The sequence below is a fragment of the Caretta caretta genome, chromosome 6, assembly GCF_965140235.1.
Source record: "Caretta caretta isolate rCarCar2 chromosome 6, rCarCar1.hap1, whole genome shotgun sequence".
NCBI lineage: Eukaryota > Metazoa > Chordata > Testudines > Cheloniidae > Caretta > Caretta caretta.
The window spans coordinates 74,218,660-74,239,360 of NC_134211.1; the positions used below are offsets into that span (position 1 = coordinate 74,218,660).

The following is a 20,701-nucleotide window of genomic DNA, read 5'->3' on the forward strand; positions in this document are numbered from 1 at the left end:
AATGACTTCTGAAAATTGTTTTTGGTGATGGAGGGGAAGGAGTAGATATTATACCATTATATGTTACTTAACAGAGTTGCATGCGGAAGCCTGCACAGTGTCTCCTCATACAGTTCTTAGCTGTAAGTAGGGTTGGTCCTTGACTTTCATAAGCACTTTCATAAAGCTTTCACTTTATGTAGCCAAGATACCCTGTTGCATTTTGACAGTTTAGGCAAAATGAGTATATGACAGAGCAAGCTTCTCTCTCAGCTGTTTCTCCAGTGAGTTTGGTTTCTGATCCCTATTTGTAATGAATATCTTGTGTCAGGTAATATTTTTCCCATTAGAATGCTAGAAGCTTAAGACTTCTTACAACCTGCTCTTAATGTGTACCTTTGCAAAATGTGTAAGTGACAATTGCTAGTGGTGGTCAGAGGTATAGCAACTTAAGAGCAGATTGACAACAGAATTGTTGAGCGTTTTTCTGCATCTTTTTAACCTAATTGCATCATCATGTTCTCCTGCCTCCCCCTTGATGTTAACCCCTTCTATTCTGATTAGCTCGCTGTAGGAGTTGTCAACTGTCACTTAACCCAAAACCTCAGAATATTTTGTTCTCTGCAAAGTTTCAAACCTACAAAATTCAAAAGTGTTATCCTGTGCTTTCTTATTAAACTAGTTGTGTGCACACAATGCTGTTACAATCTTTTAACATGGTGTAGTCCTGTCCGAATAGCAGGCTAAATGAGTACTTTGAGGGTGATATCTGACTTAAACCAATGTAAGAAAAGCAATTCATAGTTAATGCTGATAGTGTCCTTAATGTAATGTGCCTCGGTTTTCTCTGCATATAGAAGTATAGAAAATTATCCATTTATCTGGTAAAGGATCATATCAACTGAAATACTTAAGATCTATTAATAACTTTGAGCCATGTGATTAATGTGTATTCCACCCCAAATCCAATATTACGTTAACTTGGCTTTAGGTGTATGACTTTCCATTTTCAAAATTGAACATATTAATTAAAAAAATATATACAAACTGAGAATTTTTAAAATGCTATTTAGGAGCAACTGTGATGGTCTCTGGCTAAAACCTTCATTATCTAAAACATATCTCATAACTTCTGAAAATATTTTGTAGGCTATAATTACTAGTATGGCCTGCCTAAATATGAACATATAATATCCGTTCTTAACACATTCACCTGCTAGGTGATCACTATAATCCTATTATACAAATATGCTGTTAAATATTTAGAAAGCCCAGATTTTTTTACTTGCTAGACAATTATAAGTCTGGACAGACTCCATAAATCCTTAAGAGCTGCAGATTATTCAGAATACGCATTACTGCACATATCAAGAAAATACAAACAAATTTTAAACTGTAATTTTGTCAGCCAGTTATGGCTGAGTGGAGAACAAGGGAACCCAAGACTTTAAGGGCATGTTTGTGGAATGTTCCTCTCACTGTATAGTGTGCTGAAGTGGGGACAGCTTCTTTAAGCAAAGGTTTTATGGAATACCGAAGCGGGGAAAGTTGGAAAACCAACCACTCATTGTAGAATAACAAAACATCATTCTATCCAGTAAACAGCAGCTTTGATACAGAGTACTTGGTTCAGTAGTAGCTAGAGCTCCCTTCCTTCCCCACTCTGAACTCTAGGGTACAGATGTGGGGACCTGCATGAAAACCTCCTAAGCTTACTTTTACCAGCTTAGGTTAAAACTTCCTCAAGGTACAAAATTATTTTACCCTTGGATTTCCACTGCCACCACCAAACTTTATCTGGGTTTACTGGGAAATGTAGTTTGGACACGTCTTTCCCCCAAAAATCCTCCCAATCCTTGCACCCCACTTCCTGGGGAAGGTTTGGTAAAAATCCTCACCAATTTGCATAGGTGACCACAGACCCAAACCCTTGGATCTTAGAACAATAAAAAAGCATTCAGTTTTCTTACAAGAAGACTTTTAATAGAAGTAAAGGAATCACCTCTGTAAAATCAGGATGGTAGATACCTTACATGGTTATTAGATTCAAAACATAGACAATCCTTCTAGGCAAAACCTTAAGTTACAAAAAAGACACACAGACAGGAATAGTCATTCTATTCAGCACAGCTCTTTTCTCAGCCATTTAAAGAAATCATAATCTAACGCATACCTAGCTAGATTACTTACTAAAGTTCTAAGACTCCATTCCTGTTCTGTCCCCGGCAAAAGCAGCGTACCGACAGACACCGACCCTTTGTTTTTCTCCCTCCTCCCAGCTTTTGAAAGTATCTTGTCTCCTCATTGGTCATTTTGGTCAGGTGCCAGCGAGGTTACCTTTAGCTTATTAACCCTTTACAGGTAAGAGGATTTTTCCTCTGGCCAGGAGGGATTTTAAAGGGGTTTACCCTTCCCTTTATTTTTATGACAATCATTCTATCCAGTAAACAGTAGATTTGATGCAGAGTACTTGGTTCAGTAGTAGCTAGAGCTCCCTTACAGTTACTGGTTTTCTGGATTTCACTAATCCAGATGGAGACTAGCCATTTAGAGAATACAAACAAAATCAAAGCGTACTTGAAAATGAAGCTGAACTGGAATTGATCATATAATGGTTGTCATTTGGGGATATTAAATTAGATGCATAATGTAGTTACTGTGTCTGTAGCTTCTGTAGTGCTGTTAGCACACAATCAGTACATCATACTTTGGCAATAAAATATCTAGTCAGTCAAGAAAAATAGACAACAAACAAATGTGTTGGTCAAGCTCTTCACTTAATGATGGCACCTTTTTATCCCTATTTAAAACTATGAAATCCACTCCGACACAGACTGACTTACACTAATGTACGTGTTTTAAGTAAATATTTGCTTGGCTTTCAATTATTTTTCTTTTATTTTCGCTCTGAATATGATGCACTGGCCAATAATGTGTTATAATGCAACACTTCTTTTAAGGGAACATTCAGCAGCTCCTGAGTAATCTCTACCCTGTTGTTTCTTTGAACACCCTTATTTCTACCTCATCTTCTGAAGTCCTTACTCACAGAAATGGGCCCCAGCAAATAACAGCAAGCCAACATTTTGTGCACTTAAGACTGTTTTTTTTATAAACAAGTACACAGTAGTCCAAAGTAACACACAATGTCTGTTGAGCTAGTCTTTACTGAAGGGGACTCCACTATGCAGGGGTGCTTTGGAGGGCAGGTGGGAAGATGATTGCAATGTGGAGATTTTATGATTTGTCTATTTGTAATATACAGTTGTTTGTTCAGCTTTTTTCCAGCTTCCTGTTTCACCGTATTTAGTTTAAATAAAGCTGGTTGGTGTGGACTGCACACCTTCTGACTTCTTGCGTATTTTATTGGCTCCTTATACTGTAAACATTGCTACCATTAGTGTCAGTGAATTTAATGTGGTTTTCCCTGTTAAGTTTCCTGGGGAGACTGAAGCCTGACTCCAGTGCTTGTTTACACAGGGACACTAAGGAAAACTGATTCAAATTAACTAAATGTGCCAATTAAAAATGGATTCATTTTACTGTATGAAACCCCTGTGTGGACACTCTCATTCAGAATTAAAGAGGCCCTAATCTGATTTAATTTGATTCACTTTGGAAGTGTAATCTCTGTATAAAGGCAAAACTGTGCAGTTTACTATAATTTGTGGCAGATTACTCAGAGCCACTCAGTTTCCATTTTGCTTGCAAGAGACCAGTACCTGGACGTTACAAGGAGAGGAGGATCAGGCGGACCCTTCATCCTGTTAGGGGTGTTTTCTCCTTTGAGTCTCTGGTTTCACACTTTCCCTGAAGTTCTTGGTTTCCCATCTATTAAATAAACTTAATTTTGCCCACCTCAGACAGGAGTTGAGGCTTCATATTTATAAAGTAAGTTGACTTGTCTGATGACTTTATTTGAATGAAAAGGTATTTTTATTGTTAATGACCCAAATTCTATAATCAAATACATGAATGCAACTTCCATGGGCAAAACTTGCCTCAAAATGCTGTTATAAGGAAACCTATTTCTGCTTTCTCTGCCATGCTTTTATCTTAAGAAGAAATGTGCTTGCATAGAAGGAGCTGTGGGGTAACTTGTAACTGCTGGCAATACACTGGTCAGAGCCTTTGGAGAGAAAGCAAAGAGCATGTGCTGGCCTTCTAAGGTAGTTTGGGCTTGGTGGGAATATCACAGTGTAGCCAGGGAACTGTTCAGCCTTAAAAAATCCCCAGTCAGGAGGGAGTAAAATGTGGGTCTCTGCCCAAGAGATGTGATAGCTGGGAGCCAGAAGTCTAAAGTGGGTGCCCTTGAGTGACCACAGGGGGGAAATACAGAAACTGTAACAGATCCTTGTTATGGTTTAGACATTTTAGTCAAAATAAATGGCCCCAATTTTTTTCCTCCTATGGAAACCTTATTGACCTCAGCGGAGTTGCATGAATGTAAATATGGGCAGAATTTGACCCACAATCTTTTTTAATTGTTTGAGAGTGGTTTGGAGGTTCTTTCATGTGAAATAAATATCAGTGAAAGTTATTGTGTTTGTGAGTTTAATGGTTATATTTCTGGTGATGTTGAGTGAAGTGGAAATGGCAGCTTACACTTTTCATTAAGACTGTGGTTACTGACACTTGTATCAGCCAGGGAGTTCAACAGTAACTTACCTTTTCAGCAGTGTATGGGGGGATATCTGCAGAGTTGACAAGCAACTTGGCTTTGGAAGGGTGGTGCAAGTTCCCTGGAAAACTCCATGTAACCCCTTGAAAAGGCCCAGATCAAGAGCACCTGGGGGTAAATGTTATGACATCGAGCATGAATTTTAGTGTTGCCATCCTTTTTGTGTTAAATTCTTCAGTGGAAAGAAGGGCATCAGGAAGTATATTGAGAGAAGATTGTGAAGTTGTGCTACTAATTTGAAGTTTGTTACATCAAAATTGCTTTCATTAAGTTTGACGGCTTCCTTTATTTTTCCTTTTTACAGGCAATGTTACTGTAGAAGATTAGTCAGATGCCTTCTGTACATTCTCCACATCACATGCTGTCTCATGCAAGCTTTGAAACACTGACCACATAATTTAAATGAATGAATAGTTAGGTAAGCATAATGGAAGGCACTCATACTATCCTCCAATTGCACAGGCCCATTATGGAACTCTGTTATGTCAGCTTCTATCTTCCAAAGGGAAAGGTCAGAGGATTTACATACAAGGGCTGTGTAACTCTAGACAAATCCAATAAACGTTTTCATAACTGCTGTCAAGTAAGAGAAGGGTCAGAGACAGCAGAACCGAGAGAGCAACCTTATGAAAATGTTGGAGATATTTTTTTCAAGCAAACTACCACTAAAGATATTCTCAGTGAGCTGTATAAACTAACTGCTGAAAAAGAGAGGCTGTTAGCTAACCTGCTCAGTTCACACAACATTCTGGGTATTAAAATGGGAAATCAGGAGGGGATGCTACAGGATGCCTCTGGAGGACTGAAATTTAAAGATGATGATCTCTTAAGTTTCAAGGATCAGCAGGAAATCATTTTGGGATCCACAGATCAGAAACCCAAATTGAGAAACAAAAAGATGAGGAAAACTGGCAGAAGGAGAGAGAGCTTGGAGGAGTTCATAAACAAGAAAGTGAAAAAGAAGGTTCATGGCGATTTGGAACCTTCTGTGTTAAACAGGACAGACAAGCAACTGGAAAATAAAAGGACATTTCCCACCAAATGTTCTGCTGGCAGCTCTCCAGGTTCCTTTTCCAATTCTAATTGGCAGACAGTAGAAAACCAGGATGATTTACCATTTGACATAAATATACCACCAGAAAGATGGAGAAAAGATGGCGATTTTCTTGAGTGCAGTGGGACTTTGAAATCAGATACAGACCTGTCTGATTCTCTATCTGAATATGACAATGATGTATTTGGAAGTTGTATTACACATCCCAGTGCTGGTCTACTGGGTGATGCAGAGGCTACTCTTAAAGTAATGAAGGTGCAGCACAGCAGCCCTTTGTTGAACTCTTTCCAAGACAGTTTATCTAACAGATTTGAGGCCTTAAACGAGACTGCAGCAGCTGAAAGCCTGCATGGTTATGAGTATACTGAGCAGACCTACAGTGAGAAACCTGCAGCCAGAGTTGTTGCTAAAGTACAGGATTTGAGAAGGTGTATTCAGAAAGTTATAAAGACCCATACAGAGTCTGATGATAACCTTTCTTACACTGATACTCAAGAAGATAAGGAAACTGTTAAACCTGTTCTCTCTGAAGTGTGCAGTGAATTTATACCAAAAGCTGAGGTATTCAGTATAGGTGAAGCTACTATAGACTCTAAGTACACTGTGATGCAGGAAAAGGAACGCAGTGGCTGTGTTTTGCAGTGCAAAGAAGAGAGACCGCAGATTACTGATGAGTCATGCAACCTTGTGGGAGCAGTCAATAAAACCCTTCTGAAAATTATCCAGAATGACAGTTTAGATGAAGCTGCAGAATGGACGAGACTACAACAAATTACAAGAGCAGACAAAAACCTACCAGGCTCAATTTATGACAAAAGAGCTACCGTACCCCAGGAGAGCAACAAACGTCTGTTTTTAAATCTGCCAATACATTTAAGAACTGATATTTCTCAGACAAGCACTAACGTTAAACCGGAAGAGAAAAGGCCGCTATCACCCTCTATAGTTGCTGTCTGTAATGTTTTTAGAAATTCACATTCAGGATCCAACGCACACAAACAAATGTCACCTATTCCTTCTCCTTTATCTTCGAGATTGCCTAGTCCACAGCTGCACCATAGGATTCTTCCACTACCTACACAGAACACTGAGGAAGAATCTGTGTTGAATGACTATCGCAGTGGGAGACACGATGCCACAAACCTCTCCTTTGCTAATGATTTGGAATCACAGTTCTATCTGAAGTTTCCTGAATCTGGAGAATTGGGATTTTCTGTAAGACAACCGGGCCTACATCAGTGCACAACCGGAGAGTGTTTGGAAAAATGCACTATCCAAGAAAAACTAACTACTCAGACACAGCAGCAGCAGCTATGTTCAGGTTAGTCCCTATTTCAGACTATAAAAAATTCTGTCAAACTCTAAGCATCTCAGATGTGGTCTTTTTAATAATCACCAATTCTTAGGGCTTAAACAATGCATTTGCAATTAAAGTAGTTTGTTTACTATTTAAGGCTCTGATTCAAAATCTGATAATATATTTGGCTTTTATTAAAGTGATCATTATAGTTTGCGGTGTTTGCCAGATATTTAGGTTCACAACATTTATCAGAAGCTGAATCTTTCACACATGTAAGATATTCATATCTACCATATGATATGCATCCAGTTATAAGTGCATTTCCTACACAGCGTGAAAATTTTTACTTGCTTATTTTCCTGTTTTATATGTTCTAGATTGTCAAATGGACCGAATATCTATTGTCAAAACCATTTTGTAGTTGATTTGGGTTATCAGATGGTATTTTGCACTTGTAGTGCAAGTAAATTAACTTATACTAACTTGGTTTAAGATTGGTGCTTTGGCCATGTAACTACAACAGATTCATATAAATGCTGTGATAACAAAATGTTTGTGTTTTAAAGTGTTGCACGTGAGAATCATGTTACAATATACTTGTATAATGTGAAATATATACTGCATGCTGGACAAATATCTCTGCATCTTGTTAACTGGCACAACAAGGCCCAGGTTCTTCTGGGAGATTGGAGTACTGGGGAGTTTTAGTTCTAGAGCATCTGGGTGTGAAGAATAAAGAGTTAGGGGAGGGGTGAGCATTCTTTGTGTGATTTTACAGCTTAAGGGAGACGGCTACACACTTCAGTGAATTCTCAAAGTTCTTCATAGATAAAGGAAATGAGAAGGAAACAGAACAGTGCTTCCATACCCGCAAAATGAAACTCTACTCACCACCTTCATAAAGATACTGTTAAAAAAAAAAGTCACTACAGTTTTTCAAATCTTTTTATCCAAATTCAAACTTTTGTCTAACTACAAATCACTGAACTCTAGAAGAGAATAGGATCCAGGTGCCAGATCTAGATTTTTTGGAACTGTTTTACCACGCTGTGTCTGGCAGGGGTGCTGGAACAAGTGATCTCTTCGGGTTTGTTTGTTATTTTAAAGGCAAAAATCCAACATTTAGTGGTATGACTGTGAATGAAACTTTTCATACAGCTCTACACAAGCAATTCCTTCCTCACTCCCACAACTATCAACTGAAGTCATGAGACTAGAGAATCAAGATGACGACTATGACTCTTGTGCTGTTATGAATAGGTTTGGGTGGATATTTACGCTCTTTCATTCTGGGATACCCACTGCACGCTCCAGCAGTTTAAATTGGAATACTTAACTGACTATGGATAGTAGTAGATGCACTGAAAGCAGTTCCACGATTTGGTGGGCAGAGGATGCTCTCTATATATGCTTCCCTGGCTCTTTGCCATCGCTTTATTTATAGCAAATAAAATGTTTTGGTGGCATTGGGCTTATATCTTTTCTTGCTCAGGTTGGTAGGGCTGCCAGGTGTCCAGTTTTTGACCAGAACGCCCGATTGAAAAGGGACCCTGGCGGCTCCGGTCAGCACTGCTGACCGGGTTGTTAAAAGTCTGATCAGCAGTGCTGCAGGGCTAAGGCAGACTAGTCCCTACCTGTCCTGGCACCATGCTGCACCCCAGAAGCGTCCAGCGGGTCCGGCTCCTAGGCAGTGGGCCCATGGGGCTCCACGCACTGTCCCTGTCCCAAGCACCGGCTCTGCACTCCCATTGGAAGCTGATGGAAGGGCAGTGCCTGCAGGTGAGAGCAGCACACAGAGCCTTCTGGCCCCCCCGCCTAGGAGCCGGACCTGCTGGCTGCTTCCGGGGCCCAGCGCGGAGCCAGGACAGGCAGGGAGCCTGCCTTAGCCTTGCTGCACCGCTGACTGGGAGCCGGCCAAGGTAATCGCAGGCCCCAACCCCAGCCCTGAGGCCCTTCCCAAACTTGGAGCCCCCTCCTGCACCCCGAAACCTTCATCCCCATCCCCACCCAAGAGCCCTCACCCCTGCCACACCTCAACCACCTGCCTCAATGCGCAGCCCCCTCCGACACTCCAAATCCCTTAGCCCCACTCCGCAGCCTGGAGCCCCCTCCTGCACCCCAAACCCCTCATCCCTGGCCCCACCCAGAGCCTGTACCCCCAGTCCTGAGCCTGTACCTCCTTCCACACCGCAACCCCCTGCCTCAACCCACAGCCCCCTCCCGCATTCTGAATCTCTCAGACCCACCCCACAGCCTGCAGTCCCCCCGTACCTCAAACCCCTTATCCCCAGTCTCACACCCCCAGCTGGGGTCCACACCCCCTCCCAGACCCCGACTCCCTACCCCAGCCCAGAGCCCCCTCACGCACCCTGAACCCCTCATTTCTGGTCCCACCCTGAAGCCCGCACCCCCAGTTAGAGCCCTCACCTGCTCCAGCACCTCAACCCCCTGCCCCAGCCCAGTGAAAGTGAATGAGGGTGGGGGAGAGCAAGCCACCAAGGGAGAGGGAATGTAGGGAGCAGGGGCGGGGCCTCAGGCAGGGGAGAGGCCTCAGGGAAGGGGCAGGGCTATGGTGTTCAGATTTGTACGATTAGAAAGTTGGCAACCCTACAGGTTGACTATCCATCCTTCACTTCAACATACGGATTTCTGTATCTCTTCACTTATACTTGTACTGAAGTGCAACTGCTGGCCCACTAAGCAGGCCACAGCTTTCACTTTATCAAGTGAACTATTAGCTGGACAGAATTTATGGTCCAAAAGTACTTCATTAGTAGAATTCTTGAGAATTGTTTCTACGGGCAGTAATGCTGTTTGAATGATCAAAGTCCAAATTAAAAGTTTAAGAAGAGATTAAGGCTTGCAAGAAATAATTAAATAACTCCCATTTTGAAGTTTCTGTAGCCTACCATGCCATGCAAACTTTGCTGCCATAGAGGTCTAAAACCAAACCCTCTGTAGCTGCTGTTTAAATGTTAACATTTAAAACACTATGGAAACTTGTACCATTTTTCTGAGGACATATATTTCTGTGTATATTAAATGATGAGCAAGCCTTGTTGTTAGTTGTTCACTGTGGTAAGAGAAGCAAAGGGGATTTCTATTATTTGGATCTAGTTGGAGATCATCTGATAATGTTACATATTTGAGTTGGCTTTGTGAGATGCTGCAGTGTTTTCTTTACATTTTAGTAGCCAGAAGTTGATTGACATGTCTCAAATGGACATGACATCATCATGGGCAGTTCAATCAGGCCCCAATTCCTGCAAATGCTTATGCACATGCTTAACTGGGTTACTTGTGCATGTGCTTAGCTCTACCACTATAAGTAGTCACAGGGGGATTGCTTAGGGTAGTGAAAGAACACATAAGTCTTTATAGGATCACGGCCACAGTGTGTATAGTTCACAAAAAGAAGTGTATGGTAGGGGGTTTGTGCTGCCAAAGACTTGACTGCAGTTCTTGGGCTACATCATAAATACACTTGTGAGGCCTCTGTCTATCTTACTGTTACAATGAAGTTGAGGACCTGATTACAAATATTTGTACTGTCAGACCCACCCATTCAAAAGTCACGTATCACGTCCATCAAAATCGTGAGATTCTATAAAAACAAGAAATGTTGTCTTCCTTTTTTTTTTTTTTAAACTGTAAGTTAAGATTCTTGCATGTCTCCCGGAGCTGTGGCTTTAAAGAAACTACCAAATATCATGAGACTCACAATAAGATCATGTGCGGATGTTGCTTCAGTTAAATTACCGTCTTACATAAGACCATAAGAACAGCCATACTGGGTCAGACCAAAGGTTCATCAAGCCCAATATCCTGTCCTCTGACAGTGGCCAATGGCAGGTGCCCCAAAGGGAATGAACAGACAGGTTATCATAAAGTGATCCATGCCCTGTCACATAATCCTAGCTTCTGGCAAACAGAGGCTAGGGACATCATTCCTGCCCATCCTGGCTAATAGCCATTGATGGGCCTATCTTCCATGAATCTATCTAGCTCCCTTTTGAACCCCGTTATAGTACTGGCCTTCACAACACCCTCTGGCAAGAAGTTCCAGAGGTTGACAGTGTGCTGTGTGAAAAAATACTTTCTTGTGTTTGTTTTAAACCTGCCACCTATTAATTTCATTTGGTGGCCCCTTGTTCTTGTATAATGATAAAGAGTAAATAACACTTCCTTATTTACCTTCTCTAGACCTCTATCATATCCCCCCTTAGTCGCCTCTTTTCCAAGCTGAAGAGTCCCAGTCTTATTAATCTCTCTTCATACGGAAGCTGTTCTGTACCCCTAATAATTTTTGTTGCCCTTTTCTGAACCTTTTCCAATTTCAGTATATCTTGTTTGAGATGGGGCGACCATATCTGCACGCAGTATTCAAGGTGTGGGCATACCATGGATTTATATAGAGGCAATATGATACTTTCTGTCTTATTATCTATCCCTTTCTTGATGATTCCCAACATTCTGTTCGCTTTTTTGTCTGCCGCTGCACACTGAGTGGATGATTTCAGAGAACTATCCACAATGACTCCAAGATCTTTTTCTTGAGTGGTAACCGCTAATTTAGACCCCATCATTGTATATGTATAGTTAGGATTATGTTTTCCAATGTGCATTACTTTGCATTTATCAACATTAAATTTCATCTGCCATTTTGTTGCCCAGTTATCCAGTTTTGTGAGATCCTTTTGTAGGATTCACAATCCTTCACAATCTGCCTGGGACTTAACCTATCTTGGGTAGTTTTGTATCATCTGCAAATTTTGCCACCTCACTGTTTACCCCTTTTTCCAGTTAGTTTATGAATGTGTTAAATAGCACTGGGCCCAGTACAGATCCCTGAGGTACACCATTATTTATCTCTCTCCATTCTGAAAACTGACCATTTATTCCTACCCTTTGTTTCCTATCTTTTAACCAGTTACCAATCCATGAGAGAACCTTCCCTCTTATCCCATGACAGCTTATTTTGCTTAAGAGCCTTTGGTGAGAGACCTTGTCAAAGGCTTTCTGAAAATCTAACTACACTATATCCACTGGATCTCCTTTGTCCGCATGCTTGTTGACCCCCTCAAAGAATTCTAGTAGATTGGTGAGGCATGATTTTCCTTTACAAAAACCATGTTGACTATTTCCAAACAAATTATGTTCATCTGTGTGTCTGACAATTATGTTCTCTAAGATAGTTTCAACCAGTTTGCCTGGTATTGAAGGGCGGCTTACTGGCCTGTAGTTGCCAGGGTCACCTCTGGAGCCCTTTTTAAAAATTGGCATCACATTAGCTATCCTCCAGTCATTTGGTACAGAAGCTGATTTAAAAGATAAGTTACAGATGACAGTTAATAGTCCTGCAATTTCACATAAGAGTTCCTTCAGAACTCTTGGGTGAATACCATCAGGTCCTGGAGACTTATTACTGTTTAGTTTATCAATATGTTCCAAAACCTCCTGTAATGACACCTCAATTTGGGACAGTTCCTCACATCTGTCACCCAAAAAGAATGGCTCAGCTTTGGGAATCTCCCTCACATCCTCAACAGTGAAGATTGATGCAAAGAATTCATTTAGTTTCTCCGCAACGGCCTTATCGTCTTTGAGTTACATGTTTATATAGTCTAACACACAGGGCCTCCATTTGATTGGGGTTTTTGGGTACAACTGAAATATAAATAATAATGTAAATATAAATAATAATGACTTGTAGTAGAGACAGGAGACTTATTATGCTAACTATTAACTAGGACCTGAAGAGACATCCAGTGAAGTTGAGTCCCATCTATGATATGAATTAGAAGCATGTTGCAACCAGATCCCCTGACTCAGCTGTAACTCTAGTGTAGACAAGGCCTAAATCACATGCTTCCATACTTGAACTTGGAATCCCCTAAAGTCTCTGTTGCCAAAACTATCATGTATTTGCTTGAAGGGAGAGCATCTAGTTTTAAAATTTTGAATAGGATAATTTTTGAGTTCATATGAAAAAAATGTCACAAGGGTCTTGTATATTATAATTCTTTTTCTTACAATGAAAAGCAGCTCAGCTTTCCTGTCACTGTGATGTCCTCCTAGGTCAGAACAAAAACTAAGTGATCAAACCCCATTATTTGGATGCACAATGATTTTGTTTTCTTTTCCTGTTTTAGTGCCAAACAAATAGAAGTGTCAGAATAAAAATGTTAAACATAGAGGAATTAATTCCATTCTCACAAAAATACATCAAATATATATTAAGGCTGTCAAGCGATTAAAAAAATTAATCGCTATTAATGTGATAAAAAAATTGTGATTAATCACACTCTTAATAATAGAATACCATTTATTTAAATGTTTTTGATGTTTTCTACATTTTCAAATATATTGATTTCAATTACAACACAGAATACAAAGTGTACAGTGCTCACTTTATATTTATTTTTATTACAAATATTTGCACGGTAAAAAACAAAAGAAATAGTATTTTTGAATTCACCTAATACAAGTACTGTAGTACAATCTCTTTATCATGAAAGTTGAACATACAAATGTAGAATTATGTACAAAATATAACTACACTCAAAAATAAAACAATGTAAAACTTTAGAGCCTACAAGTCCACTCAGTCCTATTTCTTGTTCAGCCAATCGCTTAGACAAACAAGTTTGTTTACATTTGCAGGCGATAATGCTGCCTGCTTCTTGTTCACAATGTCACCTAAAAGTGAGAACAGGTGTTCTCATGGCACTGTTGCAGCTGACCTCACAAGATATTTATATGCCAGATGCGCTAAAGATTCATATGTCCCTTCATGCTTCAACCACCATTCCAGAGGACATACGTCCATGCTGATGACAGGTTCTGCTTGATAAAAATCCAAAGCAGTGTGGACTGACTCGTTCATTTTTATTATCTGAGTCAGATGCCACAAGCAGAAGGTTGATTTTCTTTTTTGTTGGTTCAGGTTCTGTAGTTTCTGCATCGAGTGTTGCTCTTTTAAGACTTCTGAAAGCATGCTCCACACCTCGTCCATCTCAGATTTTGGAAGGTACTTCAGATTTTTAAACGTTGTGTTGAGTGCTCTAGATATCTTTAGAAATCTCACATTGGTACCTTCTTAAAATGTTCTTTAAAAGTGTTCTTAAAATGAACAATATGTGCTGGGTTATCGTCCGAGACTGCTATAACATGATATATAGGGCAGAATGCAGGTAAAACAACCAGAGACATACAATTCTCCCTCAAGGAGTTCAGTCACAAATTTAAATTAACACATTTTTTTTAAATGATAGTCATCAGCATGGAAGCATATCCTCTGGAATGGTGGCCGAAGCAAGAAGGGGCATACGAATATTTAGCATATCTGGCATGTAAATACCTTGCAATGCTGGCTAAAATGTCCCATGTGAACGCCTGTTCTCATTTTCTGGTGACATTGTAAATAAGAAGCGGGCAGACTTGTCCTGGGACAGATTTTTTGCCTCCAAAAGGTAAAACCTTTCCTCCAGCTCCACCCAGCAGTCTCTCCACCCTTAAGGAATCTATCTCAGCAGCAGGGACTGTACCTTTTGTAAAGGAAATGTTCACGCTAGTAAACAAAACTCCAGAGAAACTATTCAGAGATGTTTTTATATTTAAATAATACAGAGTGACACTCTGTCACATTGCCTTAGGAAATAGTGTCTGGGACAGGAGAAAGAACAGGAGGTACTTGTGGCACCTTAGAGACTAATAAATGTATTAGAGCATAAGCTTTCGTGGGCTACATCCCACTTCATCAGATGCATAGAATGGAACATATAGTTATATACACACATACAGATAAGTTGGAAGTTACCATACAAACTGCACGAGGCTAATGTCAGATTTGTGTCTATTTATTCTTTTGCGTAGAGACTGTTCAGTTTGGCCAATGTACATAGCAGAGGGGCATTGCTGGCACATCATGGCATATATCACATTAGTAGATGTGCAGGTGAACGAGCCCCTGATGGCATGGCTAATGTGATTAGGTCCTATGATGGTGTCACTTGAATAAATGTGGACAGAGTGGGCATCGAGCTGTGTTGCAAGGATAGGTTCTTGGGTTAGTGTTTTTGTTGTGTGGTTGCTGGTGAGTATTTGTTTCAGGTTGGGGGGCTGTCTGTAAGCAAGGACTGGCCTGTCTCCCAAGATCTGTGAGAGTGATGGGTTGTCCTTCTGGATAGGTTGTAGATCTTTGATGATGCGTTGGAGAGGTTTTAGTTGGGGGCTGAAGGTGACGGCTAGTGGCGTTCTGTTGTTTTCTTTGTTGGGCCTGTCCTGTAGTCGGTGACTTCTGGGTACTCTTCTGGCTCTGTCAATCTGTTTCTTCACTTCAGCAGGTGGGTATTGTAGTTTTAAGAATGCTTGATAGAGACCTTGTAGGTGTTTGTCTCTGTCTGAGGGATTGGAGCAAATGCGATTGTATCTTAGACGTTGGCTGTAGACAATGGATCATGTGGTGTGTCCTGGATGGAAGCTGGAGGCATGTAGGTAAGTATAGAGGTCAGCAGGTTTCCAATATAGGGTGGTGTTTATGTGACCATCGCTTCTTAGCACAGTAGTGTCCAGGAAATGGACCGCTTGTGTGGACTGGTCCACGCTGAGGTTGATAGTGGGATGGAAATTGTTGAAATCATGGTGGAATTTCTCAAGGGCTTCTTTTTCCATGGGTCCAGATGATCTACCAATGTGATGCTATGATGTGCCAGCAATGACCCTCTGCCATGTACATTGGCCAAAGTGGACAGTCTCTACACAAAAGGATAAATAGACACAAATCTGACATCAGGAATCATAACATTCAAAAACTGGTAGGAGAACACTTCAACCTCTCTGGCCTCTCAGTAAAAGATTTAAGGGTGGAAATTTTGCAACAGAAAAGCTTCAAAAACAGACTCCAATGAGAAACTGATGAATTTGAATTAATATGCAAACTAGATACCATTAACTTGGGTTTGAATAGACACTGGGAGTAGCTGGGTCATTACACATATTGAATCTATGTCTGTAAGTTAAGTATTCTCACACCTTCTTGTCAATTGTCTAAATGGGCCATCTTGATTATCACTACAAAAGTTTTTTTCTCCTGCTGATAATAGCTCATGTGACAAAGTTCCTGCTCTACTCTGGTGGGTCTTGTGCTTATTGGCGGATCTGCTCGCCTTGGAGCTTCACGGCAGCCCCTTAGCTTGGCCGTTTTTCTGAACCCACAGTCCAGGTCAACTCCTCCTGTGTCTGACCAGGAGTTGGGAGGATCTGGGGGGAACCCGGGCCCACCCTCTACTCTGGGTTCCAGCCCAGGGCCCTGTGGAATGCAGCTGTCTAGAGTGCCTCCTGGAACAGCTGTGCGACAGCTACAACTCCCTGGGCTACTTCCCCATGGCCTCCTCCCAACACCTTCTTTATCCTCACCATAGGGCCTTCCTCCTGGTGTCTGATAATGCTTGTACACCTCAGTCCTCCAACAGTCCGCGTTCTCACTCTCAGCTCCTAGTGCCTATTGCTCCCCACTCCTCACACGCACACCACAAACTGAAGTGAGATCCTTTTTAAAACCCAGGTGCCCTGATTAGCCTGCCTTAATTGATTCTAGCAGCTTCTTGATTGGCCTCAGGTGTTCTCATCAGCCTGTCTTAATTGTCTCCAGAAGGTTCCTGATTGTTCTGAAACCTTCCCTGTTACCTTACCCAGGGAAAAGGGACCTACTTAGCCTGGGGCTAATATATCTGCCTTCTATTACTCTCCTATAGCCATCTGGACTGATCCTGTCACTATAGATCTTACTATATGTTTCATTCTATGCATCCGATGAAGTGGGCTGTAGCCCACGAAAGCTTATGATCTAATAAATGTTAGTCTCTAAGGTGCCACAAGTACTCCTGTTCTTTTTGCAGATACAGACTAACACGGCTTCTACTCTGGGACAGGAGAGAGACCAGTGGTATTTTTCTCAAATTCACTGAAGCACATCCATGGTTAGAATAGGAAACTTAAAGTAAGCATTCCAAATTCTGGCAAAGCCTCTGTGACCTTGGGTGAGTCACCTAATATTTGTGCCTCGGTTTCCCCATCTTTAAATTGTGTGTAAAACCTACTTCATAAGGGTGTATTGAACATAACTAATGTTAGTAAACTTTAAACTTATTGGCTTAAAGGTTTTAGGTACATTAAGTACAAAGTATCATATTACAGTGTGTGTGTGTGTGTGTGTGTACACACCATAGGTGGAGCTGGCAGTGCCACCTGTTATTCAAGTTGCCCAGCACTTCCCATTTGAAGACCCTGTTTTCAGTTGCTTATAACTTTATCATACTTTTACTGTTTGGGCTAAATATTTCCATGCTGAGTGGGTGTTTGCATCAGACTGAATTGTTTTGAATAGATTCAGCCAAAATGGTTCAGCTGATTCCAAAAACAAGGTGGGGGGAGGGGGAATGTGGGGATTTGCCTTTGTGACAGGGATGTGCCTATTGCTATACATATGAAAATCAGCCCAATTTGGCCAAGTTATAATCCTTTAGAAAATCTCAGTTTACACATGTTCTGTAGAAATACATTAGTTTGGCAGCTAAACTCTTTCAAGATTCCATCCACACTGAACATAGGTGAGGGCATGGCTAAAGCCACTGCTTCTCCCCTGTGATGCCCTATTGCTAAAGGAAGGTGTGCTAGGAGAAAGGGGAGATGAACTGCTGATGACTTTTATTTTCAGAAAACGTTTCCTGTGTTCTTAAACTTTCATTCCTGAAACATTGCTAAGGAAATTCCTTTTTTCCACATGAACCATAAAAGTCCAATTCTACATGACTTTACTTCCAATATAAAACCACCTTAGGAAAAGAAAATTAAAGATGATACTGCCTTGGCTTGTGCCTAGAGATACCTATTGAAGTCTGGTTGTTCTACTTGTGTGTGGTGTTTCATATCGTATGGCTATATTTAGAAATAATAGGATGAGTTAAGGACTGAGTCAGTCTTAGTTTTGAATTTGTTTGATTGTGTTTGGTTTGACTTTCTTGATTAGTAGTATGTATGGGGCTTTGCTAATAAAATTGTAACTGAAAATTTAAATGCAGATAAGGTTTCATCTCAGCAGTTTAATGTAGGTGGCAAAAGTAATGAATATTAAGTTCTTCTTTGAATGATTGCACATATCCATTCCACTTTAGATGCGTGCATGCCCAGCACACTAGTGTTGGAGATTTTTCCTTTGGTGGTACCCATTGGGTCTTGTGTGATCCTCATAGCACTAGTTGGCCACACCAGCATTGGTTCTCCAGTCTGCAGCGCCCTCTCTGCCGGGTTTCCTTTAACATTACCTACAGAACCCGACCTGATTTCCAAGAACAACAGTCTGTTGCTATTTCTCTATCTGTCACTCTCCATCTTATGACCTGGATACTCCATGCTCAAGAAGTGAAGCTTAGGGGAATGTGCAAAACATTCTCCTGAATCAGCAGGAAACCATCTATTAGATTATACTGACCTGTTGAAGTGAAAGCAATTCTCCTTATGGTCAAAGCAGAAGGGTGTTCTGCCAGTCCTGGCCTCTATCCAACATATTTTGGACTATTTATTCCACCTGAAACAACAAGGCCTGTCAATTTAGTTCCATCAGAGTTCAACTGGCAGCTATCTCTGCTTTTCACCCACCAATTGTGGATCGCTTAGTGTTTTCTAATCCTATGTCAGTCAGATTCTGAAAGAGTCTGGACATGTTATGGAGATCATGGATCCCATTCCTCCCTGGAACTTAATCTGGTGCTAACAAGGTTGATGGGTTTGCCCTATGAATGTGACTGCTCTTTGCTGCATCTAACCATGAAAACAACTTTTTGGTAGCTATTAACAGGGGTGGCGGAATTACGAGCACTGGTAGCTGACCCACTTGACACAATTTTTTTTATAAGGACAAGGGATACTTTCATCCACATCTGAAATTCCTAACTTAAGTAGAATTGGACTTCCACCTCAATCAAGTCATATATTTACTGACTTTCTTTCTTAAGAATGAGAAGAGGCTCCATTCCTTGGATGTAAGAAGGGCATTGGATTTTTACTTGGACAGAAGTAGGTCTTTTAGATCATCAGCCCAGCTGTTCATGTCAGTTGCAGATAGTATGAAAGGTGCAGAGGATTTTGTCCTAGATTTCATCCTGCATATGTCTGTTACTACATTTCCAATGTACCCCTCCAAGCAAGGCGGTAGCACACGCTACAAGATCTCAAGCAGCTTCCACAGCTTTTGGCTCTAGTACCTATAACTGGCATTGGTAGAGCTGCAGCTTGGTCATCAGTATATACCTTTGCTACTCATTATACTATATCTAATCATTCAAGAGATGATGCCAAGTTTGGACAAGCAGTTCTTCAGTCATTGTTCAGGTAAACTCTGAAACCCACCTCCTGAATTGAATTGCTTGTAAGTCACTTAAAGTGGAATGGACATGTGCAGTCACTAACATGTTCTGTAACCGTTGCTGTTCTTTGAGATGTGTTGTGTGTCCGTTCCACGACACACTCTCCTTCCCTTCTATATCACAATCTGATAAGAAGGAACTGAGGTGGTGGTCTGGGAAAGCTCCACCCTTTATACCATTATGCAGTAATATGAAATAGCTAAGAGCACATATGCCGTCCTGAGAGGTACCACTAAAGGAAAATCTGACTCTGGCGCACTGAATACACACACACACTTGATATGGAATGGCCATGCGCAACACATCTTGAAGAACAACAGTTACAGAACAGGTTAATAAGTGGTTTTTACTGCTTGAATTTTATATTGGTATGCAGGGGTTGTGTTAACTAACTAGCTCTTTGATTTGAAAATAGATAAAAGCAATAAGACGAATTCAGTAACTAGGTCTTGTGATCTTCTCTTGTACCATGGCTTTGGAAAAAATCAGTTTTTAAGCTCTCTTTAAAGACTCTTAGAATAGAACACAGCTGATATTATACTGATTCTTTATGCTTTTTGTTTGAAGAATGAAAAGGGTTTGTAAATATCTTCTCTAAGTGGTTGAGATAATTGCTAATTAGCATTTTAAAAATACTATGGGTTTTGTCCATAAATAATTTGCATTTCCTGAGGTGAGTTTGCACATAAGTCACATGGAAAAATCATGCGGTTTCTCACGTGTAATTCGCATGAAAATGGTATACATGAACGTTACTTGGTTCACAACAGAAAATTCAATGTGAATACTCTGAGCATTTTGCAAAGAATATAAAGAATGAAGAGGTTGGGGTAAGACCACTCCCTTTTCTGGTTTTAATACATTCTAATTCAGAAATGAACGTAGATATGTATGATTTTGAAAACCTCAAGTTGGCACACTGCAATCTCACTTTGTTCATTTTTCTAAGTAACAGAAAGAAAGCACATATCCATTGCAGAAACTCATAAGGTTAACTTACTCTTGTTCACATACATGATCTATTGTTTGATTTAAATTTGAAAGTAATTTTTAGTTATTTATGATCACTACCTTTTTTGCTATAAAATATGTTACAATTTGGATTTAAGATAACTGGGTTTCATGTTGGATCCAATGGTAACTGAATGGAGCTGGAGTGACACAGTGCAATGTATACTTGAGAACACAAGAGGGAGCTGGGAGAAGGTGTAAAGGAGGACATAGCGGGAGAGCTGCCACATTTTTGTGGTTTGCTTAAATAA

At 40.6% G+C, this 20,701-nt stretch overlaps 1 protein-coding gene across 3 annotated transcripts in view; it reads left to right on the top strand.

Annotated features, from left to right (window-relative positions):
• The window catches only part of FMN1 (formin 1), a 393,819-nt gene that overhangs the window by 20,908 nt on the left and 352,210 nt on the right, over window positions 1-20,701 (top strand). For all 3 annotated transcript variants that reach the window (XM_048854639.2, XM_048854640.2, XM_048854641.2), the window contains exon 2: window positions 4,965-7,035. In XM_048854639.2, coding sequence (XP_048710596.2) covers window positions 5,088-7,035 — 1,948 coding nt within the window. In that variant the 5' untranslated portion in view covers window positions 4,965-5,087. The remainder of the gene's footprint in view (window positions 1-4,964; window positions 7,036-20,701) is intronic.